This window comes from Miniopterus schreibersii (assembly GCF_964146895.1).
Source record: "Miniopterus schreibersii genome assembly, chromosome: 5".
Lineage (NCBI taxonomy): Eukaryota > Metazoa > Chordata > Mammalia > Chiroptera > Miniopteridae > Miniopterus > Miniopterus schreibersii.
In genome coordinates, this window is record NC_138106.1 from 77363466 (window position 1) to 77389562 (window position 26097).

A 26097-nucleotide genomic window follows, 5' to 3' on the forward strand; every position below is an offset into this window, starting at 1 on the left:
CTATCTATCTATCTATCTATCTATCTATCTATCTATCTATCTATATCTATCTATCATCTATCATCTATCTATCATCTATCTATCTACACATATGTACACACAGACACACACACACATATGGCAGAAGTTTTTTAAATGGAAAATACTTAATACATTTTCATATCATTCATACTTACCAAATAGGTTATTTCTGAATCTTTTTACCTATACCAAGTAAATAGTCATTTTAGTGGTGATTGGTATTAATTGTTGCTGTTTTTCAACTTTTGTTGAGCAAAGGATAAAATTTGAGTTGCGTATTCCTTTTCTTATTTGTTTTATAAAAACTAATGTTTGCCTGGCCAGTGTGGCTTAGTGGTTGAGCATTGACCTATGAACCAGGAGGTCAGAGTTCAATTCCCGGTCAGGGCCCATCCCCAAGTTGTGGGCTTGATCCCCAGTAGGGGGCGTGCAAGAGGCAGCCAATCAATGACTCTCTCATCATTGATGTTTCTAAGAACAGTGATTTTAGAATTAAACTGATATAGTTTGTATACTGGTTTTTGTACTTCTGTATCTTTTTAGCTTTTTCACCAATAAAATGAGGGTAATAATGGTCTGTATTAAACTTATATTGTTCTGGTGGGAGTTAATGAAATTAATGTATAACAAATCCTTAACTCAGTTCCTAGCACAGCATAAAATACTCAATAAATGTTATTTAAAACATACATACACATTGCAATTAATAACCAGTGGCTAAGTGTAAAGTATTAGTTTTATTTGGTTATTATTTTATGGTACTACGATGATGTACTTTGGGAATAGCTAATATGAAGGACAGTTCTTATCCTCAGGCTTTTCACAGAGCTTAATGGTTAGGTGTGTGTTTTGGCACCAGACTGGCCTGGGATGGAAGGCTGGTTCCCCCATATTCTAAGCAAAATATCAGTTCATCCTTTTGTAAAACAGTGAAAACTCCTCATCAACCTTTGTGAAAATGGGATGAGAATCACTTCTTCACATAAACCCTTCCACAGACAGAATACCAGACTATTAGCTGTTTGCAGTAGAGGAATGAGAAATGACCCCTTGTATAGTTCTGTAATAGATAAAATAGGACAGCAGTTAGTACAATGCATGCTCTTCTCTTAAAGAAACAGTGTGGGTTCCCTATGTAACAAATCGTTGCATACAAAGAAGAGACTAAAACCATTTATAATTTCTCTACTCAGGATCTAGTATGTTTGTTTTCTCTTTTTGCCTCTGCTCTTTGTGTGAGTGTGTGTATGTTTACAAAATTAGCAACATGTTTTACACGGGCCTTTCCCAAAGCCTGAGGTCAGTGATGTCCCTCAAATACTTTATACAAATCGATGCACTAAATTTTTACATAGTCAAACGTGTTTGGAGAATACTAGGCAACAAAGTTATGTGGCATTCTTTACTACAAGATTTATCAATACTTTTTAATTTGCTGATGTATATTGTAATTCCCCAAAGGGTGGCTATAATAAATAGTTTTCTGAACGTAACTGTCTTATTGTTTTTTGGGGGGACTTCTTTAGTGAATACATAATTCAGGTTACTTTGATCAAGCGTTTTTTGCGACGTAGTTTTGGAAACTCTGTCATACCTATTTTTATGTGCCTTTTTTTAAACTAACATTGTATCTTGAATATTTTATCACTTTATTTTAAAAGGGGCATTGTAGTTAATAGCTGTGTAACATTCCCTTGCCATGAGGTGTCTGTGGTAACAGCGATGCAAGTTCTGCACTGTGGATAAGTAACATGGGTATTGAAAGTTCAAAATTCAAAAAGATCAAGCCTAAAGTGGCCCCCAAAATATACAGATAAGTACATGTGACCCAGAGCGAGTGGGTGCTGAAGAAAAGGACTGTGCCAAAGACAGCAGGACTGAAGCAGTATTTATGTTCCTCTAGGAGGAGTCATTTCAGATCATTTCATGGCTGCCTGCCACTGGGAAGCACGCTCTGCTCGTTCCTGTATAAATGATAGACCAGTGGCTACATGTGCTTTTCCTTTCTTCAAGTCCATTTTGAAAGGATAATTTTAAAACAAAATTATCTCAACTAGGAAGTTGCAGGAGGAAGTCAGGGAAATTTATCCAGGCAGGCATTTTAATCAAAGAGGTATTTGTTAGAAATGTAGTTAAGAGTGTAGTTGGCCAAATCACAGATAATAACTTTTTTCCCTTTGAGCTCTCGCCCAAGGCTTTAGAAATGAGTTATGAATGTAAATAAATACAAATCAATAGGAGTTCTGTTTTTATTATTTCACTGGGAATTTCTGTGCAGTTCGAGAGCAACTTGCTGCAAGTTCAGCAGTTGATTAAGTTTAACCTTGATCCTGAGCCAGCAAGATTGGCTTACTTTCTATCAGCAAGGGATGTAAATTTACTTGGACAGATTTTAATTGGCATTTATACAACATGTACACACAGATGCTGAATTCATTGAGAAATCCTGAGTGCCATCTGTTTAACTAGCTTTGCCCTCTATTAAAGTACGTGATAAAATGAGACTGGATCTCCTTGGCTTGCTTATATCTTACACTCTACAACATTTGTATGACCGCCTTATTACTGTGATACTCTGATAGAAATCAATGCTACTGTAATAATCTAAAAATATACCTGTTCTCTCCCTTTATGTGGACTATTTAAGACAGTTTTTTTCTTTCTTTTAGTAAAGTAACTGTCTTCATGAAGTGGCTTTTTTATGTTTAAAAAATAATTTTTAGTTTAAGGTAACTATTTGTAAAACTGAAATGGAGATATATATATATATATATATATATATATATATATATATATATGTTTAGATGAATTAGAAGCACTTTTTATCACTTTAGCACTTTTTATCAAATGCAAACGTATTTTCATAATAAATTTAATATTTCTAATTTTTTTTTAATCCACACCAGAGGACATGCATAGAGAGAGGAAGGGAGAGAGAAAAACATTGATGTGGAGACAAATATCAATCAGTTGCCATCTGTCCATGCCTCAACCAGGGATCAAACCGGCAACCTTTTGGTGCACAGGACAACACTCGACCAACTGAGCCACTATGAGCAGGCTAATGTTTCTAAAGTTTAAAAATTATTTTCAAATAGTCATTTTAATCCCTCTGTGAAGTTTGATTTATAAATGAACTAACATTTTAAGATTAGTTTGTTGTCTCTTCCATATATAATCAAATAGTCATTTGCCTCTCCTGCAAGGCTTAGTGTAAGCGGCAACACTGTCCCATCATGATCTCCATATACAGACCTGGAAGGAAGGTCTGAAATTATCATATGGATCTTAGTAGGGAAGTGCCCCCTTTACCCATGCAGCACCTTGGTTTTATGTAAATATCAACAATAGAAACACTGGTCTAAAATACACATTGGAAGAAAATATAAATTATACGTCGATTCATTGATGAGGTGTGAAGATTTGAATCAAATTGCAACTATATTTTCCCTGATATATTAACTCTTTTACTTTTTTAAGAAAAATCACCCAAACCACCAAATTATTTTTTGTCTTTCCCTACTAAAGTAAGTATTCAATCTTAAGAGAGCCATTACTTGTTATAGCTGTCACGATGACAGACTGAGCCATTTATTTTATCAGTAGAGGCCTTATATCTCCGTGACAGGCAGAGATTATGATGACATCGTCTTCAGCCTACATTCATGAGCCTGAGAATGAAATTCCTACGCCTTGAAAGGTTTTCAAACCTGAAAGTAAATTAAGGCATATAGTATCAAATTTAAAAGGTTGTTACAAGAATAGATTTCTTCAGATGGTTAATGCTTAATACAGTGATAGTGTTTATTATATTAGCATAATTCCTTTCTAAGTGTTGGGTTCCTGGGGCTGACCTAGGAGGGAAACTAGGACATAAACCACCCCTCCCTGGTGAACCACCTTGAAGAAATCTTGTGGTTGCCAAACTTTCCATTAAAGCCCCAATGCAGCTGTTTCAGAAAATCACTCAATTTCATCTTATATTTAATTTTTTAAAAAAAGTTTAAAGCTCTTTGCTTTCTTTGGAGTCTGTTCTAATTGTCAGTAGATAATGATAATCTAGTTGGAATTTAATTGGCTTTCTTGAATGATTCGGATTCTTATAGCATTAAACTAATTATTTAACCTTGCTGAACTCAGTTTTCCCATCTGTAAAATGAAGGCGTCTTGGACTAAAAAGTTCTCTAAGTTTCTTCTAACTAAAACATTCTATTATCCAACAAAAATAAACATATAAAATAAGATCATAGAATATAGATTAGTCTGCCTATCTTTTTTTTCTCTCATGCCTCCAAAGTATAAAACTTTAGGACATATCACTAAAATTTTCTGTTGAATTAAATTGCAAATCTGTTAAAAAAAAAAAAAGTCTCCTTTGTTTTTAAGATGAAAAACAGTTGTCTATTGAAAATTCACATCTATTTGTGGCAACGTGGATGAACCTTCAGCACATATGCTAAGTGAGACGAATCTGACAGAGAAAGACAAGTACTGTGTGATAGTGCTTAACTGTGGAATCTAAAAAAGCCAAACTCGCGAAAGCAGAGAGTGAAATGGTGTTTACCAGGGGATGGTCACGTCGGGGTAAAGGACAGATATTGTTTAAGGGCGCAAACTTGCAACACGGGGTAAATGAGCCACGGTGAACTAAGGCTCAGTATAACGAATATAGAAACAATAGTGAACTATCATTATGTAATGTGATAAATATCACTACAATGGCATCATTTTACAGTATATAATGTAATAAAGGGGCACATTGTGTACACCTTAAGTTTGTACAATGTTATATGTCCCATGTAGTCTATAAAAATATATAATTCTAAAGAGATGGGTAGAAAACTAGAAGAAGGGAAATCCACGTCCAAAACAGTCAGCTTCTAGTTGCACCTTTAAATAAAATTAAACCCTTTAACACATACTCATCTCTTACACCTCCACCATGTAAAACTTTTACTGATTGGACAGCTCACACATAGGCTTTAAATTCCTTGGTGTCCTGACGTCTGGTCCTTGGGCAGTGGGAGCTGGGCTGCAGGTGTGCGGTCCAGCAGTAGCTGAAGAAGATGGGGGTGATGCTGAGCTCCGGAGGAAGGTCTTCCGTGTGGTTTAAGACCGGCTGAGTCATGAAGGGAGACAGTCATTCAAGGGCTCCCACAGGGAACTCAAATGTTTGTTTACTGAAATAAACAAAAGGTGAGTAAATGAAGTCGGGACCCCAGCGCTGTGGGGTTGGGGAGAGGGACAGCAGTGTTACCCTGCGCCTGTTTGCAGGCCCGCACTGTCCCGCCTCAGGGTGCAGGCACGTGGATGGCCTTAGCTCAGGCTCCAGCAGCTTCAGAATATATTTCAGCTTTGAGTTTAATCTTAAAAATAAAGGTATAAATCTATTTTTGATAGTGAAGGTTATAAAATATGTATCTTAAATTCCTTACATTGGAAGAAGTATTCGTGGATTAAAACATTAAGAGCAGCTTCAGAGCGCAGAATGCCTTACGTATTTCCTGTAAATGTTTTTGGTGGCGTATTTTCCAGCCATTAGTGTGCCAAAAATAAACCTATTATAAATTCACCTACTGATTTGGTTTTTGTGTCTTTGGTTTGTTATGTGGCTACTAACACTGAATTTATAGGACCGTATCATGCTGTCTGGACTCTTTTAATTGACTATCTTGACTTATAGCCAGCTCTTACCCTTGTTAGAAATGTGGTAATATATTTTTTCAAGTATTATTTAAATCGTTTAAGTACAGTAATAGGAGCTGTTAATTGTTTGTAGTGGGGAGTAAAATGCATGTTTCTTGTGTCACTTATCATGTGGTACGATGCTTATTTCCTCCCCCCTTCCCCCTCTCCTCTTCCCCTCCCTCTTCTTCTCCTTCTTCTTCTTGCATATTTAATTGCCTTTTTCAACAGTCTAGGGTCCCCTCAAATCCTAGAACACTGTAATTATTGGTCGTGGTTTTTCCTTTCCTGGTCCTGATGCTTTGAAATGCCTTTCCTTTGATTCTTTTGTTTCTCAGCAAAGAGAAACAGTATTATTTTCATTATTTAAATGTTTCGATAGCATACATGGTCTGATTAGTCATGACAATAAAGTTAGTAATTCTTAAAATGTTATACTTTCAATCGGAAAAATTAAACGCAGCTGATTTTTCTTTATATGAAATATTGGTCATTACCTTAGGTTGGGGGGAGGAGTTAAAGAAAAAATTGTTATGGAAAACTCAAGTACATTTTTTCCCTGTAGTTCTGACCTTGAGAACACAAAGGAAAAATATTAGTGTAAGAAATGTAACCAAGAGACACTGCCACACCATTTGTTTAGTGACATTATTACATTAACTAATATGTATCCCAGATTATGTTCACATAAACTTCTTTTGAAACAATAAATTTAACATGGTCAAACAAATAAAATAGCAAATAGAAACATGATTGAAAGTAGGAGCAACACTGTGTTTTTAATTTCATTATTTTCTGCTTTTTAGTATTTAGGTTAAAGGGTTATTTGATGTTTTGTCATGCTTTTTTTTAGCTAATAAATAATCCTTTATATGCCTCAACTTTTTGCTCATTAAGAACATGGGACTGCTTCACAGTGTCTTTAAATCTAGAACTTCACTTCTATTAAATCATAGATCATTGTCAATTAAAAACAATTAAAATGGGCCCTTTGTCTACCTACCTAAAGGTATCTCTTAAAGAGTCAAGAAAACATATTTAGACCTAGAAAAAAATGTTTTATGGTTTCTTTAGCTGAAAAATATAACCTTGCTGATAAAAGTAAACATCAGCATTTACTTTTTAATTATTACTGATAAAGTAAACATTTGCATTTTGAAAATAAATGTAAATTTCAGTTATGTAGCTTTTTAAGGGAATTAAAGTTTTTGAGATCAAATACACATGATTAAAGATAGAAGCACCAAATTAGGTTAGCATCAAGTTTACTTTAAAAATTCTAAATTTTGCCCGGCCGGGCGTCGCTCAGCGGTTGAGTGTCGACCTAGGATCCAGGCGATCAGGGTTCGATTCCCGGTCAGGGCACATGCCGGGGTTGCGGGCTGCAGCCGATCAGTGACTCTCATCATTGATGTTTCTATATCTCTCCATCTCCTTTCCTCTCTCTGAAATCAATAAAGATATATTTTAAAAATTCTAAATTTTACAATGTGAAAAATATTTAGTTTCCTCCACAGGAAGTTTAAATAATACTGATTTTAGGTATCAAAATTTATTGAGGCTTTTAGATTATAATGTCACCAAGTGTGCTTCTTTTGTCGTTGGTTGCAATGTAGGTGTTACACTGTGAATAAGCAGTTTTCTATGCCCTTTCAATAGTTGATAAAGTGTATATGATTCAACATTGGTAGCTAAAGTTGTCATTCTGTGTTTAGTTTTGTTGCAACTCTTAGTTAAAGAAGTGTTGCTATTGAGAGGGAACTTGTATTTCGTATGTCAAAGAACTTAGCAAATATTTAGAAAACAGTTTTATCAAAATATTTAAAATATAAAAAAAGTTTTATGGTCAGAGATTTAATTGACTAGTTCTAAACTACTTGGTTTAATAAAAATAGTAACAAATTTCAGCACCTACAAAATAAAAAAGATTAAAAAACAGTCAGAAAAGTAGGAGTTCCAGCTGCTCCATGTGGAAAAACAAAACCTTATACATTTGTCGAATTTACAAGAAACATTGCAGGTCCGACTGGGATCTGTTAAGGAGGAAAAGTAACCCAAGGGTTGCCAGCATTGTAGAGAAACTCAGAGGGTTCTTTGTGTTTATTTGAGTTTCTTGAAGTTGCTAATGATTTTATAGTTTTTTAAGCTTGTTGTAAGATATTTTCAAAAACGGGTAGCAAACCTGGTCTCAACAACCATTCGTTCCTCATTATAAGCAGAGATCTTAAAATCTCCAGAGAAAGGTTTTGGCTCTTTTCACTCATTAGACTGAGTTTTTGCTTATTTGATTGTGTTTTGATTATTTAAGTTTATACTTTGATCTGTTAGGCCTCAGATAATTTACTGAACTCAATAAAGTTAATAGTTATATTTGATTTGGATTGGATTGTTTTTCTTTAAATTTTAACAATCAAGAATATAAAACATTGAATAATCAGGTTAAATGTATGAAATTTAACAAATTTAATCCAAGGAAATTAAATTCATGTTCATTTATGAGGTTCTGTGCAAGCTGGGCCTTTACAATGGCCCTGATTGTAGAGATGAGTTGCTAAATTCTTCAGAGTTGATGACCAGATTCCTGGAGTGGGGGCTTTATTTAGGAGGGTCTTCAAACCAGGATACCGGTGCATTTCGAAAGTGTATGGGGGCATGGTTCTTTGGCATTTTTCAGATTCTCACTATCATATGTATCACTTCTAAAGCTGATCGGCCTGAAAATGTCCTTGCTGTGGAATTCCCCTTTCCCGTCTCCCTTCCTGTTTGCTTTTCTTTCACTTTATAAAGGAAAGATACACTCTTTAGACATCCAGAATATTTATGGTGCAACTGCAGAGATGTAGAAACCTCAAACATAGGAGTAGTTCCACAGTTTGTTACAGAACAGAAAGAGTTCACCCGCCCGGCACTGGCAGAGCCGAACACTAGACGTGAGAATTGCGGTGGAGAAAGATGGGCTATTTTCTTATGAATGGTGTCATCCTGGAGAACAGGAAGCTAATGCTCAGAAGCCCAAACTCCACGCTGTGTGTAGGTTACAGATGCTATAGGGCAAAATCACAAGGCACCGTGGGTTGGGGATCGGGATTGTGCTGGAGGGTAATTGGTCAGTGGGGAGGTGAGGTCTTTAGAAAAGCTCTGAGGTCCCTTCCAGGGTCCCTGTGCCCAGTCTCAAGGGAAAGTAACCAGAGGGTGGTTCCACCTTAGGGCTCAGGAGCTGAAACATAACTTAGGTCAAGGTGTTGTCTTTAGCTTGCCAGAGGTCCTGACCCTGTCAGGGTCCGGCTGCTGTCTTCTGCTGCCTGGAGGGTTGCTGATTATCTGGGGGAAACACCAGGTCCCTGAGGGATGGAGAGGGGGAGGGAAGGAGTGAGAGAGAGCAAGAGTGAGATTATTTCTAAAGCTAGGATTTTAAACTAAGTTTCTTTTTAAAGATTTATTTTAGAGAGAAGAAGGGAGAGAGAGAAACATCCATGGGAGAGAGAAACATCAATCGGTTGCCTCCTGTACTCACCCCACCCAGGGATCAAACCCACAACCTGGGAATGTGCCCTGACGGGGAACTGAACCTGCCACCTTTTGGTACTGGACAAACCTCCAACCACCTGAGACACAGCAGCCAGGGCTTAAACTAAATTTAATCAAAGTCACAAGGACCTTCAGTCTCAGGTTCCTTATTTCAAAGCTAAAATCAATGATAGGCTGATCAGTAAACAACAACAGTAAATGTTTTAAGCATACAATCATAGTGTATAAGGATAATATTGAGTGGGAATTGGAAATACAGGTTCAAAGAGAAAAATGAATTACAAAGTTTACAACTTTTAAAAAAGAGTTTATTTACACATATTTTGAATGGGCCATGGTGGGCATCAACTCAGTGGTGACCTTTATTCATCAAATGCACTTAGAAGAGGCAAAACCGTTTTATTTTGAATTCAGTGTTTATGATATGCCAGAAATTTTTAATTTTGCGACCAGACTTTTGGTAAGAGAAAAGTGTGTAGTCTTTCAAATTATTGGAAGAGACACCAAGTAAAGGGCTTGTGAGGACCAATGAATTAGGCCTTCTCAGGTACATTAGCCAACAGCATATGAAATGTTTTAAATTTATCTAAAAGAATTATGATTAAAAAAAAAGAATTATAAAGTATTCTTTAGCTGCTCTGAACTAGAACCATTGGGGGGCAACTTTGGCCTGCATTTCTTTTCTATTTTTTTCCATCATAAAATATGGGTATTTTATTCCAGCTCTGGGACATGAAAAAAGAAGATAGGGAACATATCCTTCCACAGACCGTTCTAATTTAGCTGACATTAAGTAGAAAAAGCTACAGCAAGTGTACGTGTGTGTAAGTATTGATATATACACATAACGTATTTTTTCAGATCTCAGTCTCAGAAGTGTTCACATACTTACTCTTGTTTTTTGCTTATAAACACCCTTAAAAGCCATCACATGCCTCTTAATGCTTGGACTGTATTCGCTGTTTGTATTTTAATCACTTGAGGGATTCGTCAAACTGTACATTAGAAGATGTAAGGGATACACTTGCCTTAAGTTACGCTCTATGTGTCACAATTACCCTTTGCATGATTTTTTTTCATTACTATTTAGAACTTCACACATCTCGTAATTGTCTCCGTAGACTATGTCAGGTTCCAGTACCATACACACCTATATATTCTGGATGGGACCCCTGTGACCCAGAGCGTGGGGTCAGGATACACCGCAGCACCCGAGGTGGATTCTGATTTGGTCTTTGTTTCAGAGCTGAGTTCTGTTGGCAAAGCCACTGAGTGTTTCAGGTCTTGAGCTGTTTTTGCAGGTATTTCTATTTCAGCAGAGCTTTTGGTCCGTTTAAACTCAACCTTAGCTTTTTCTTTAGGCTCAGGAAGTGACTCTCTGTTTGTTTTTTGTCCACAATGATTTAACTGCTTCCTAAATGTCCTGGCTCGTAGCATAGGCCTTTTTCTCTGTTACCTTTGCAGTTCTTACCGACTGAACTGGGAAACAGTTGCTCCTAAAGTGGCCAGTCCCAGTGGATCACCAGTTATCTTAAATGTAGAACCTTTTCTTGCTGAAACCAAGCCTTCCAATCCTGAAACTGTAATCACTCCAGTTTGCAGAAGAAAATCTCGTGGTGGATTCTTCAGATAAATGTATGCATCTTTTCCAAATTGAGCTGTATCCATTATCCCGCTTTCACAGACATAAACACCCATGCGCCAGCCAATGCAACGACCAGTTGTAATGGATGGAGGCAAAGTCCATTTGCAAATGCCCAGGCTGCTCTTCAACACATTTAGACTAGAGAGGTGGAGAAGTATCTACGGGGAGCTGTTTCGTTAGCTGCTTTTGGGATCCCTCCTCTTTGGGTGCATGCACACTTACAGATGCCAACATCAGACCTACAGGCATGGTTGTCAGCTTTCCCATCCTGCGGCCACCATGTGTGTGACCTTCTTCGCCCAAGTTTTCCTACTGGCCAGAATTTCTTATCTTTTTCTCACGGGCCTGGGACTGGCCTCCTGGTTGCCGAGTCAAGCTGTTTTGTACATAGTAAACTCACCTGGGATTGACACTGCCCAGGTGCAGAGCTGTGGAAGATGTGCCCCTTACAGCCCAGAGTCAGCCTCTATTCTAATCAGGTTCCATGTCCATTATCTGACATAAAAAGAGGGACACAAATAACGCTTAGCGATGATTTATAATTCAAGATTTATATTTCGATAAGACATTTATTTTTATTGTTTTATCGTGTTCAGTTTTTCTCTTTTTATTCTAGTACTTCCTGAGGAGGCATACATTTTATATTGCATAAAAGTGTTATTGGTAAAGATCGCGTCATTAATAAGAGTTATAAACTGATTTGCTTTTCTATTAATTTAATTCCTAGTACCTTTAGTCAGGCCTTGTTAGCATGACCTCTGCTATCAGTAGAAGAAGGTCTTAACCTTTTTCTGCCAAAGAGCTGAAGGCTGAGTGACCTCTCCGGACGGCTGTGTGTAGTTTGTCAGAGGACAGCTCCACAGATGCACGACTGCATGTTTGTCAGGTTCCTTTGAGGCTGAAAACTCTGTTACATACTTGAAATTATTATTCTGAAGCACCAGACAGTCTGCGACGGAGCAAAATACTAGGAATTAACAAATCTGAAAGCTGTGTTGGGGAATAGTCAATAATTTGGGGCAGATTGTCAACAATTAAAGACCCTTTGTTTGGTCGATGCGTCTGTGTCTGTGCTGTTTAGACTTAGTTTTTCCCTCTTTCTTAAACATTCCTTTCTGTTGGGGGGCATGTTATAATTGACAGTCTTAATTATGCTGCACAAAGTTACATTAGTGAGAATCGTTTTTGTTATTGTTATTATTAATCCAATGGCCATTTCCTCTGGCTCTTCCCAATTGCTGGGGAAGTTTTAATGAGATCACTTTACACTGAGGGTTTTTCTCTCTGGAGACTGTTACCATTACACTGCCCATAGAATGTGAAACCCCTTTTACCCTTTAGTTCTCCTGTTCAGCAGCTGGCATCCTGGGCTTGAGAGGGTAAAGAAACACCCGATGGGCTTGTTTTTCAACCATCTTTTTCCCCCCAGCAAATATTTTAATTAGAGAACATTCTAGTCTTTCTCAGTCACTTAAAAAAATATCTTCATGAAAACAATTATTGCAAGATCCAGTCCCACTATGTCTAGCAACTGATTGTACAGCCTCGAGTCCTTTTAGCTCTTGCCTTCAAGCCCTCACTGCACATGGGGGTGGGAGGGGGCAGTTTGTACTTAGATTATATAGAGTTATAATTTTATAAGTTATAGGAATGATTTTCAACCTTTTTCATCTCATGGCACACATAAACCAATTACTAAAATTCTGCGACACACCAAAAGTATTTTTGTCCGATCTGACCAAAAAATAGGTATAATTTTTATTCATTTATACCGGACGGCTACTGTGTTGGCTGTTGTCATTTTTTTTTAATTTTTTTTTTTACAACCTTAGGGAAAAGAGATCAGTGCCCCTGACTAAATAGTCAGGTATTGTATGATTTTAAAAATTATTGTGGCGCACAGGTTGAAAATTGCTGAGCTATAGTAATAAGCCTATTTTAAATGCAAGGAATCAAGAACTCCTCCACATGTCAGTTCAATGTGATGATGAAAGCCGAATGTATTTTAAAATGGCACCAAAGTGAAGCTGTTTTATACACCACCAAGGAGACGCTCAGGTCTGACTATCTCCTAGAGGCCAGTAGAGTTCAGAACTAAAGGTGCAGGCTTTGGTATCCAGCTGAATTCTGGTTAAAACTCCAGTTTTATCACTTACTAGTTGTGTACAGTATAGCTGTAGGTGCTAGAGAAATTTATTTAACCTCTCTTTTGTCAGTTAATTTTTTTGCAAGACAGTCCCAGATGGGGAAGTGAAACAGTATTCCTTTTATCTGTTTTGCATATTAAACTTTTGTCTAAAATTTCAATTGATTACAAAACACTCAGTGACAAAAGAGGAAAGAAAAGACAAAAGAAACCCTGAAATAAGTGTTTAAAAGCAGAGATCAGTGTCCTGTTTATCTTATTAGTTACCACCTCCTAACACAATACCTAGTGCTTTTACTGAGTGAATAAATGAGGGACTCACAGATAAATTCTTATGAGTTTGCTGATCCAGCATTTTTCTAGGGAATCGATTATGCTTTAGAGAATTTGTAAACTTGTGACGATGTGAACCCTCTGATTATTCTAATTATGTAATAACACTTAACATGCCATTGCTTCTCTTATATTGAAACAGTAGATTATGCCCTAAAATGTTTTGAGTTGTTTTTATAATCCAAATGCAATGACTGAGTGAGTTTTTACTATAACTTGCTATTAAGTTATTAGTCGTCATATATATAGGTATCATATATATCACACGTAAACATAAACACATAGTCATGTTTGTGTGTATATATAATCAAAATATATTAGTTTCGTTTCAATTTTTTAGTCTGTTAAAATAATATGATACGCATCAAACTAAATAAAATTTGTCATCCTAAAAATATAATATAGATTAATTGATCAAGGATTATTAGTTAGCCATAACTAATTGGAATTGAGATTTGGAATACAGTAGTATAAGTTCTAAGCAGATTAAATACTAAGGAGCAAAATGTGAAATCATGTTTTTTGACCAATGAAATGGATTTCATGTTATCCCGATACTCTAAAATTGTGCCGTATGTACTTTTTCCTATTCTTTCTCCTGGGGTGACTTATTTGTCTGTTGTCTGTCTACCCTCCTATACCTCAAAAATACCACGTTCAGCTACTCAAAAGCAAAAACAAAACCTGGGTATCATTACTGACATCTTTCTCTCTGTCAGTTCAACCCTTCGAGAGGTCGTTTGGACTTCCACCTCCAGTACACACGTCCACTCTGTCCCCCGTTTGCACCCAACCCAGGTCAGCACAATAGTCTGAAAGCCTGATCATTTCCCCCCACTTACTGCACTGGCCTTCTAATTAGACCCTCACGTCCATTCTTACGTCTCTCTCCATTCAGAGAACAGCTATAATGAATATTGAAATATGATAATTCCGTCTTGAGACAGCTGTGCCCGAAAGCCACTGAAGTGGCTTCCCACAGGAATTAAAGTTAAAGGTGACCCTTGATCCCGGCTGCGATCACGGCTGCTGTGTCCAGCAAACCCGCCCCTTCCCCCTGCCGGCCTCCTGTTGCAGGGCCGTCCACCTGTCCCCGCAGCACAGGGTCCCAGTCTTTTCAAGTTCACTTACTGTACCAGCTTTTTCTCCAACCTGAGTTATTTCCTCCGCCTGCATGCGTTTCTCTAGGACCAGTTTTACTCAGTTCTCAGGCTTCAGTGTAACTGTCACTTCCCCTGGGTTCCCTCAGGGCCAGTCTAAATTATGTTTTTCCTTCGTTTCCCAAACGGTATCCTCTGCTTTTCTTTCAGGGCACGGGGCACAGTTCCCTGGTGTAGTTAGTGTGCGTCTGTCTGTCTATTGTCTGCTTACTGCCCTGATCCTTGAACGCGGGAGTGTAGGGCCCAGGCCGGCCTTCGAAGGTGTGTTAGAAACACCGACTGTGTCGTGGGCCTTGCTCGGGACCCTGGGTGTGCAGAATGGCAAAGACCAACGCCGTGTTCTCATGGGGCTGGCGTTTTAATACAGACAGACAGACGACGACTGAAGGAGGGTATTCCTTTGATCAAAGATGCTCTTGGTTCAGGGCGCTGCACAGAAAGTTAGATTTTATAAAGAAAGAGCACATGGCTGTCTTGGCCCAGCCAGGGACCCGAGGCTCAGATAGCCTCATCTGTCGGTGTTTTTTTAACCTGCCAGGCGACTCCCGAGTGTGACTTTTGCTCCGGCTCTTGGAAACCCTCATCAATGCTATTCTTTGTCTCCCTTTCCATTTGTACTGGCAGCTGAGAAATTTGGCAATTCCTCACAGTGACTAATAGTAATACTTCTTTGCAGATGTAATGCACCATATAAATGGCAAGTCCTGTACAAACACTAAATAATTAGTCTTCATAATAACCCTAGCAAGATATAGTGTAAAACCCTCTGTTTTGTATGGAAATAACCGAGTCATTGGGAATGTATCTATTAAAATCACAGCATAGTGGAAGGATGTGTGTTGTGATTCTGACATTTCTGACTGGAGGTTTTTTGACTCCTAAATAAATATATTTACAAATAACAACTTATAAAACGGTGTTTTACAAATGCTGCATTTTTTCTTTAATACATCTATTTAATTTATAGTTTAGTTCAAAGTGTGTAAAATGCAAACATCTAGTAAGCTACTGACATCTTTAAGTTAGGACATAAGATGTTAGCAACCTGACTGCCTTTGGCCGGACATTTTTTTATGATCTCCTAGACTTCAAGTCTGCTGAATATTAACTGTATAAATGTTGATCTTTATTAATGTCCATCTTTCTCTGGAATACATTACAGATTTTAACTTAAATCTAGTATGCCAAGCTTCCCTTCCCTTTGTCTTGATGACTTAGTGCCGCTGTAATGAACACTAGGGAGTATCTGGTAGCATTGCTCATCCCTGAAGTGAAATAATGGAACCGTGAAACTGACTGCAGAGAGCCATGCGGGGTCCTAGGAAGTGCCATTGTGTGGCGATGTCTCTGTACAATGGGAACATGCTTTAAGCTGGGACCCAGTCTGGAAGTAACTCTAACCATTAAAAGACCAGGAATGGGTGTATATATTGTTTTGAAAACAAATAAATTGCTATTAATTACTTTTATTCTGGTCATAGCTTCTCCTTCTGTTTGCAGTGCTTTCTTTATACTGTTCACTCATGTTAAGGTTGACTGGTGTTTGACATACATCCATACTTTGTAACTTTTCAGGATGTATGATATATTTTTTAAAATTTATCTTTGCTGTTGAAAGTATTACAGGTGTCCTCTCTTTCTCCCCATTGACCCCCTCTACCCCACCCCTTCCCCCCTCCCCAGGCTTTATTGCACTATTGTCTGCCCATGGGTTATGCTTATAAGCATATAAGTTCTTTGGTTAATCTCTTCCCACCCCCCCCACCCCCCTCCTTGCCTCTGAGACCCCTCAGTCTGTTCCATGCTTCTATGTCTCTGGATCTGTTTTGTTCATCAGTTTATTCTGTTCTTTAGATGCCACGTATGAGCGAGATCATGTGATACTTTTCTTTCTCTGACTGGCTTATTTTGTTTATTTTTAAAGAAAAAAATACTGCTCTCTTAGGGTAGGGCATAAGAGGTTTCTGACATTTTCAAAGCTCTAGTAATTAAGAAAATAAGTGCTTCTACCAGCGTATTTTCTTCCAAGATCTTAACCGCAGCATAATTTAATGTTTAAAAATAAAGTTGCATGCTATAAAAAACATAAGTAGAAGATGACATAATTATTAAAAAACATTCATAGATATATTATGCCAGATTTTAAGAAGTGAACATGTATTTTTAAGAAGCAGTCATGACGAAATCCTAACTTTATACAGAATTGATGTTTGCATGCATTATTTTAAAAATCAATTCCTTAGCTTTAGAAAATGATTGTATAAGAGGATAATGCTTGACAAAATATTATTTTACATGTCATTTTAGTTTTTCTCTTCAACAAGTTAAGGTATATTCCTGTGCAATCTCCCTGTTTGTTGAAATGTTTTAAAAAGTTTGGAATTATTATTTTAAGAAATGGTAAAGAATATTGAACACATTTGTTGTTGTTAATTCTTACCTGAGGATATTTTTTCCATTGATTTTTTTTTTAGAGAGTGGAGGGGAGGGAGAGAGACAGAGAGAGAAACATGGATGTGAGAGAGACACACCGATTGGTTACCTCCTGCCCTTGCCCGGACCTGGGCCTGGAATCAAGTCTGCAGCAGAGGCATGTGCCCTTGACTGGGAATCCATCCTGAGACCCTTCAGGCCAAGGGCCAGCGCTCTAACCACTGAGCGAACTGGCCAGGGCTTTTGAACACACTTGTACCCAAGATAACACTTTGCTCTTCTGGATAATGCTGTAAGTTTACAAAGTAGGAATATAAATAGCTACAAAAGCCTTTATGATACACTTTTTGTCTTCCCTCCAAAACATACATCTTAATACAAAATAACCTGCAATGAAACCCCATCGTATTGCCTTTTCATGATAGAGTAAGGATTGTTGTTTCTTGACAGACATGAGCATTTATATAAACTTCACTGCAAGGAAAATAGCAAAGTCGGAGCATGATAGCCCGGCACAAAGTATGTGCTCAAGACAGATGTATTAAATGAAAGAATAGTAATTGTTTTGAAATTAGATAACATTTATGTCAGCATGTAAGTGGGCCTTAAATGTCATAGAAGTAATATATTCTCTACTTAAAACTAATGATAAAGTTTGTGATTAATAAGCTTGAAAGCCATTAAAGTGGCCCATTGTAATAAAGTTAAGCTGTTACTGAGCGTCTCTAAAGTGTCTTTGTCTTTGGGAATATACTTCCTCATTTACTTTTTTCCTCTAATATGCCTTATTTTTAAAGGATCTCATTGATTTTTTTTTTTTCTTTCCCCAGTTGGCAGTTTACAACTATTTGCTGCAAGGTTTCATTGACAAAGTAATCTTTTAGTAGAAAAAAAAAATCCAGTACTGCGTATTATCTTCTGTTTTCCCCAAGATAATTGCTTCTAATTAAAATGCCCATATTTAATTAAAACACTTACTATTGCACAACTTTTTTAGTCATTTTGTTGCTGAAATAAAGCAGAATCATTGAGAAGTATGAGCATGACATACGTGATCAGAATGATGAGCTGTGATTCCTAACGTGCCCATGGAAGGTGGAAGTGGCCTCTTCCGCACATGGACGGGTCTGAGGAAGACCCAGAATGCAGCCCACACAGAGAGAGGCAGGTCACCTTCAGGAGGGAAATTTCTCACTGCACTTATTTTCCAGTGGAGAGGCCGAACTATTGATTATATCATGTATTTAGAACTGTGAACATTGTCTTGTTAAGATCAGGTAGGTGGCTACGTTTGTAGAGAAGAGTCCTTGGTGGACTGGAGATCTGTGTTCTGGCTCTGCTGATAAATATTTACAAATTTCTCATCCGTAAAATGAAACGAATAAGTTCACTTTACCATAACCTGCTCTATGGACCAGATGAGTAGACTCTTGGCATGGTTCTGTACAGGGTAGATGTACAATAAACATTGGCCATTGCTAACATTGTTTTCTTATTGTTAACATTACTATCACTATTACTTATGCAGGGTGCTCCTTTCTCCTCCAAAGAGCCCGAGATTATTAATTTCCAAAAGAAAAAGTTTGTATCACACATCCCTCAGGTCCCTGACTGCATTGAGATTCTGTGGTTCGTGAACTTGTAGTTCACAGATGTTCACCACATGATTAGGGAACAAAATTAATTTTAGGAACACTTGAGCCTGACCAATGTTGGGTAGTCAGGAGACTGCAGTGCACTGAGGTCCAGCCGCAGAAGATCGAGCCTTCTGCAATAATGGAGTGGATTTGTTGGAAATACAGTGGATTAGATAGGAGAATTGCTTTTTATGGTAAAATAGTGATATTTCGTTTGTTAGTTTGTTTTTTAAAGAGCGCTGCATTAGAAATCAGGATATCTGTGTTTTCTTTTGGTCTCTTCCTGACAAATAACACAAGCTAGTGTCGTTTCCTGTGACTCAGTTGCCTCTATTTCATGGGATGGATTAGATGTTGTCAAAGACCTCTACCTGTTTAATAACTTTACGTTTCATTCAGTCCTAACATTTTCCACAGTGCTTTTAAAGAGTGTTACAGTTATAAAAGTCTGCATTATACTTGAAACAACCTGTCTTTAACACTTCACTTTTTTTTTCCACTTTGCTTCCTGTCTTCTCAACATTACCCAAACAGATCTCAAAGTTGTCACTGAATTTTAGACTCCTTTTTGGAAAACATCTTTACTTATTCTGAGAATTGCATTAAAATTGATATTTAGCTTTTCAAAATGACAAATAATTGTGTTTTGTTTTAAAGGATAAATTTTAGTTAACCCCTGTTTTATTTATTTTTTATTATTTTTTAATGCTCACCCGAGGATATGTTTTTATTGATTAGAGAGAGAGAAAAAGAGAGAGAGAGAGAGACAGACAGACATTTCCGTATGGAGGATCGAACCTCAACCTGTGTATGTGCCCTGACTGGGAATGGAAGATGCAACCTTTTTATGTACAGGGTGATGCTCCCACCAACTGAGCCACACCGGCCAGGGCAGTTAACCACTTTTTTAGACAAGAGCTTCCGGGAGATTGAAGATTCATTGAAGCTTATTATGCTTCTTCTAATTTAATGGAATAAAAAAAAAAAAGGAAACAGTTGAGCCAAAGTACATGTACAAACCTGAACATATGAAACAAATACATAAATATGGAAGAAATATTAGAATGAACTCTGATTTATCACCATTTTAGGTGATATCCGCCTGGCTACATTATACATGTTATTTGCTCTTTTTCAAATTATATTAAATTCTTTTTTCAGAAGTGAGTTCCAAATTTTAGAATTTCATCCTATTCATACCATTTCATAATAGCATAATAGACACTTTGATTAATACAGATGTTAGAAAAGAAAAGGAGAGGCTTTTTCCAGAAAAGGTCGTATTTGAGAATACTTACGGGTATCATTGGCTTTTCTGCCAAGCTGCTGCCAATCATCTGAATTCAATTTTTAATTACCTAAATATACACATGAATTGAGAAAATTGGATAATTTAACTAAAAGTTCATATCATTTTATAATGTGACACATACTATTTTCCCCCAAAAGGAAATGTTCAGGACAAGTTTAAGGAAGAAAGGTTGCTTTTATAGAAGAGAGAAAAAAAAATCTGAAATTCATAACTGTATGCAGGATTGCCTTTAGCCATAGGCAATGCGAGAGTTTTATGCTTTACAGCTGCAAAAATAATTACATGAACGATATCTAAGCAACAATCTTTAATGGATTACATTTTGTTAGCTTTTCATTATATACTGACAAACTCAAAAAACATAGTAAATCGAAAAGAAATTTTGATTTATCTGACTTAGACCTTTGATATTTTTGAAGGACATTTTCTTATTCATTGGTTTATTTGAGATAGGATCTCAATTTGTAAATAAGACATAGTATTACCGTTGGTTTTCAGCTTACCGAGTAGAAAAATTGTGCAAATTATTTATTTTTACTTGAACAGTATTTTACTTTTGCGTCTTCAAAGGGCGTTAAAATTTTTCAGAGGTGTTATGACGGGATAGTAACGTGACCAGCAAAGGCACAGGCTGTTTGTTGAAGTCAGTCCATTTGCTTTTTCTATAAACCTTACATTTTCATTTGTGGTACATTTTTAACACTTAATCGTAATATAAATTTATGAACAGTGAAAGTCTTCCTACTCTGTTTTTTTATTTTTATTTTTTATTACGTGGTAACGGCAGTTCAGCAAGGTTTACCTTTGTGCGTATGTATCTATTAATAAATAACGTCGAGCGCTGAAGCTGGAATTCCCAGTGTGGCGCGGTCGTGTTTCTCTGGAGGGGTATTTTCCGAGTGTCCGCATGGTCACAGTGTCCCGGGTTTTCTCACTCTGCACATTAAAGGTGCTGCTGTGTGCGCGGGTGGTAAGGCCTCCTCGGCTATATGCATGCGCTTCGTTGGCACAGAGGATAGAAAAGGAGAATTTTCCAAGAGGAAAATATACAATTTTGTAAACCTCTAAGCTTCTTCAAGGTTTGAATACCAACGTATATGTGACTTTTGAAATAACACGTTTTGGCATAAGTTTTTCACAGTCTTGTACTTTGCTCGTGAAAGTTTTTAAAGTGCCATTGGGTGGGAAGACATCCATTCCAGGGCAAAACTGTAGTATCAGATATTCAGTTTTAGGTTTTAAAATATAACATTTATCACTTCAGATCTACGCACTGAACGTACCAAGAAACTCTTCAAGTACCCCTTCAAATTAGATGACGAGACTTGTTCGCGCCTTATTGTACCCTGGGGGTAGTGGAGTGGGAGAAAGACGCTAAGGCGTTTAGACTTTGCATTAAGTGGGCGTCTCCAGGCCGGCTTTGCAACGAGGGGGAGGCTGTGTTCAGGATCCCTGCCTAGGAAACGAGAGTGATGCTGGAAGACCAGCTGATGCCAAACAATTCGTGATTTCTTTTACTTTTTCTACTTTATTCTTTTTATTTCATTTTTTTAACCCTCACCCAAGGGTATGTTTAGAGAGAGGAAGGGGGAGAGAGAGAGAGAGAGAGAGAGAGAGAAACATCGATCAGTTGCTGCCTCCTTCACACGCCCTGACCGGGGATCGCACCCCAAACCGAGGCACGCGCCCTGGCTGGGTATCGAGCCCACAGCCTTCTTGGTGCCCGGGATGACGCTCCCACCAACTGAGCCACCGGCCGGGGCATAATTTTTTGATGTTAAAAAGATACGGAGGACAATTTTCTTGTGTGAACTATTTTCGAAATACATATTTGGTTTATTTTTCACATTTTATTCTGACAGATACTAAGTGAATAATACTGCTTGTTTTATAGTATGTTAATATTACATTAGTAGTCCAGTGGAAATTACAGTAATAAATTGTTTTCTCCTCTAAAATATAGGGTTAATAATATAAATGGGGTTAATAATATCTCTCACCCTGAACAGGTTTAAGAATTAAATGAAAAAATACTTACCCCCCCCCATAAAAACCAAAACTCAAAACCAAAAAATACAGAACATACAAAGGTACATTGTTGGTAGCAGTGTAGTTGTCATCATCGGTGCCTCCTAACACTCACCCTCACTCAGCGATAATGAAAAAAAAAAATAGTGTCTTCAGCGTGCTCACTTTGCAAATATGTCCAAAATTGTTATAATGAGCATATTTAAATGATAATGATATGTTCTTCTGCACTAATTGGAAATATCTTTAAAATATCTGAATTAAATGAGTGGAAGTATATTAATTTTTGCTTTTAATATTTTGGTTTGTATGTGTATGTAATTCATTTAATATTAGAAAGCATCAGCCCAGTGTGTTATGTAAGTGAAAGAAGGATTCGCTTATATTCATTAGCATGGATGAGAAAATGTAGGGAAGACACGTAAAGTAAAGATAAGCCGAACCCTAACTGGGAGGGCACTGAGCAGCCAAGTTCACTTTCCCACCGGCCCGTGGAGCCCGTCAAGTGATCCCTGCGGTGCTCGCATGAGCTCGGAGGTCTGTGGACTAGCACAGGCCTGTAAGTAGCTGTAGACGCTCCAAGGTGCAGGAGAGAGCTCCCTGCAGTGGTTTATTAGAATAAACGTCCTTTTGTTGAATTGCGGTGGGAAGGACCGTTTATGTACCATTGACTATAACGGGTTCATCTTGCTCCTGCAGTACTTCGGGATGACTTCAGACAAAATCCTTCCGACGTCATGGTGGCCGTGGGGGAGCCCGCCGTGATGGAGTGCCAGCCGCCACGAGGCCACCCCGAGCCCACCATTTCCTGGAAGAAGGATGGCTCTCCCCTGGACGACAGGGACGAAAGAATCACCGTGAGTACCGAGCTCGGCAGGGGACCGCTTGCAGGCCCCCGTAACAGCTTCACCAAAGGAAGCGAGAAAAGCCAAGTTGCTGGTCTCTGTTAAAGGGTTGCATTATCTCCCATTTTTTAAACCTTTCTTTTCAAATAAATATATTTTAATTTTCCCTGTATTAACGTGAAAATAAGTGAGGAAAATGCATGTCGATTAGTTTGAAGATTAGTAAAACTATAATTTCTGTGTTATGTCTAAAAGTTAACACTTTTATGTATCACTTAATTTTTATCATAACTCTGGGCATATCACATTCCCATGGGTTATAGTAAAAATTATTCTTAAAGAACCAGCCATTGAGTATGTTTCCAGTAGGTCCCCTGAAAGTCACCTCAGGATTTTGTCTGTTTCTGCTTTTTAAATTGCTTTTCTGTTCTATAGAATAGCTCAGTACTGTTTCTCGAAAATAAAATCTCATCTGAATGATGGTTGATGATGGATTTACTCATTCCAAAATAAAATTGTGTGACTAGATTATTAGATTTCAGAATTCTGTTGTGATACAAGCCGAGTAGTAGCTGCAGTAAGGAATGATGCATTTCTTCTCGCATCACTGATTCTCTGGCTCTCTCCTTTTTCTTTGCGTTTCTGTATCATGAAAGGTGTTTACTAAGCCACCTAAACAACCAGCTCCTGTTGATTCTATGATTGATCCCCTTTACCATTTTCTTTATTCTGCTCACGCTCTCTGTCCATTGTGAATTTACTGGCCAAGTTACCCAGGAGAATGTCCGTGTTAAACTTGTAGAAGAACAGGGTTATAACACAGGCCACACATTCCTAATAAATGCATGCACTATATATGAACAACCGCTTAGCAGGTTAGCATAATTAAAGAGTTGTAAAATAGAGAAGGTTGTGGTAGACAAAGTTTTAGGGACCTTGAAAGAAAACCAAGCATTTTTCCTGGACTGATGTGAATAAAAATGAGGATCTCAAAGGATTTTTGTGATTTGAGGAATTGCGGTAAGAGTAACCGAGCTCTGCTTTTAAGCATTCTTTTATAGCTCGACAAAGTGAACCGTATGTGGAAACCTTGGTTTTGGGAAATGGAGTCAAGAGCACAGGGGAATGAAGAGTAAAGGAACAAATGCCTCTCTTATTACTGTTAACAGATTCCTTTTAGATTTATGCACAACTAAGATAATCCTTTCTCTTAAAAGCCTATTTAAAGCCATTTAATGATCATTCTCTATAACTCCCATTTCCCTGACCTAATGATTCACACACACAAAAGCCATCATTAGCCTCCTCCCTCATGTCTTTCCTGATGACCTATTTGTGTTTAATACAAATTAATGATAAAATGTTTCAGCATTAGAGACATAGCATTAGACAGCTACCAGTGAGTGCCCTTCTGGAGTTTATATTCTGTGACTGAGTATACAGATAAACCAAAGTGCCTGATATAATACGTAGTAAATTAGACTATAGAAAGTGCTAGAAACAATAAAGTAGTGTAGGGTAGACAGGTGACTGGGGATTGGAAAGAATCTCAGTTTTGAATAGAATGGCTAGAGAGTGTTTCACATAAAGACTTGGAAAAAATGAAGGGTGGGGACTTTCCAGGTACCTGGAACAGTGTTCTAAGTGGAACAGACTGTAGGTTTAAAGACCTATGGGAGGGCATACCCAACAGATTCAAAAAGGAGCAAAACGGTGTGTGTGGGTTGAGTAGAATGAGTGAAGTTGAGATTTGGAGGAGATGGCATTAGGCGTAACAACCAACCAGACTGGGTAGGACCTTATAAGCCTTGCAAATAGTTTGGCTTTTCTGCTGAGTGATGTGTGAAACATCTGAGGTTTCTCAGCAGAATCCACAGAAGGGTGATAATAGCAGAAGCAGAGAGACCAGTTGGGAGCATTTTTCAGCAATCTTGGCAAAAGGGAAATGGTGGTTTGGACCAGTCTGCTAGGAGGGGAGGGAGGAGCAGTGGGGAGCGTCTGGATCTGCTGGGCAGCAATAGCTGTCAGAATCTGCTAACAGCTTGGACGTGGCTTGTTAGAAAAGAGCAGTCAAGGGTTACCTTAATGCATTGGTCTGAGCAGCGGGAAATTAGAGTTGCCGTTAACTGAGATGTCATTAATTGTAGAAAAAGAAGATTTGGGGCGGAAGATATCAAGAGCTCAGTTTTAGACACTATAATTTTGAAATCCGTATTAGATATCTACGAATGTCAAGTAAGCAGTGGAAACATGAGTCAGAAATTCAGAGTTGAGGTTGAGGCTGGAGAAGAAATTGAGTTGTGGTAGACATAACAAGTACTTATTACTGCGCAGTCCTCCCCTCCTTCTGGGCAGATGAAAGACTCTGCTTCCCAGCTTCCTCGCTGTGGGGCAGACCAATTTGACTAGTTCAGCTTCATGGGCTGTGAGTGGAAATTAAAGATATTAAATACTACTGAGGGAGCCTCCAGCATGCTCTTTTCCATGTGGCCTCCAAGGAGCCCACATGTTCCAGGTAGTGAGGCTACAGCAGGGAGGCCACCCAAGAGCCTGGGCCCCAGAGTCCTGTGTTGCGGAGCTTTCCACCCACATCTGGCTCCCCATGATGGGCATGTAGAGTGAATGAGAAATGAATCTTGGTTGTATTAAGTCACAGAGAATTTCTTACCACAGACTAATGTAGCCTGTTTTGAGGAATATGGGAATCATCAGCATGTACGTATTATTTAAAAACAGGAAAATGAAATTCACCAGAAAGCTTTTGGCTTGGGCGGGTGTGTTTTATTTTGTATCTGTGCATTTTTGTGACGTTAAGGGTTGAAAACCGCTCTAATAAATTTTATTTTTAAAATAGTTCTTGGAACATCCCGTTGTGTTGTATATTGAATTTGAAAAAATGTTGTGGTTTATGCAATAATATTTAATTTATTATAGGATCTTCATTTACCCTTTGCTGTCTCGAGAGTGCTATTCTGTCAATATCGAGTACCAGTTCCCCCACGTATTAGTAGTTTAGAGTCAATATAATAAGAACCACCACCAGACAGCAATAAAACAATTTAAAGTTGCAATAACATGTGACTATGAAATGAGGCCAAGATGTTAATGTATAAATAATTTTAAAATCATTTAAAGGCTGCCAAAATGATGATTCATGGTAGTGTTCCATATGCTAGGAAGTTGTAACATCTGAAACTTTTACTATTTCTAAGACCATCTGTGTGTTTTGTGTAAATTATGACTGTTAAACTGATAAAACACTAGAGGTAAAATGCACATTTATATATGCAGGGAAATGAATAGATTAAAAATCAGCAGTTTCGG

The 26097-nt window shown here is 37.9% G+C and overlaps 1 protein-coding gene and 1 pseudogene across 2 annotated transcripts in view; one reads left to right on the plus strand and one right to left on the minus strand.

Moving 5' to 3' along the window:
- Nucleotides 1-26097, plus strand: part of ROBO1 (roundabout guidance receptor 1) — a 1016983-nt gene that overhangs the window by 862288 nt on the left and 128598 nt on the right. Inside the window, exon 5 of the mRNA XM_081137820.1 lies at nucleotides 22628-22785. Within this exon, the coding sequence (XP_080993946.1) occupies nucleotides 22628-22785 (158 nt within the window). The remainder of the gene's footprint in view (nucleotides 1-22627; nucleotides 22786-26097) is intronic.
- LOC308557909 (MICOS complex subunit MIC27 pseudogene) lies at nucleotides 10357-11146 on the minus strand (annotated as a pseudogene). Its single transcript has one exon. The product of its transcript is annotated as an MICOS complex subunit MIC27 pseudogene (transcript).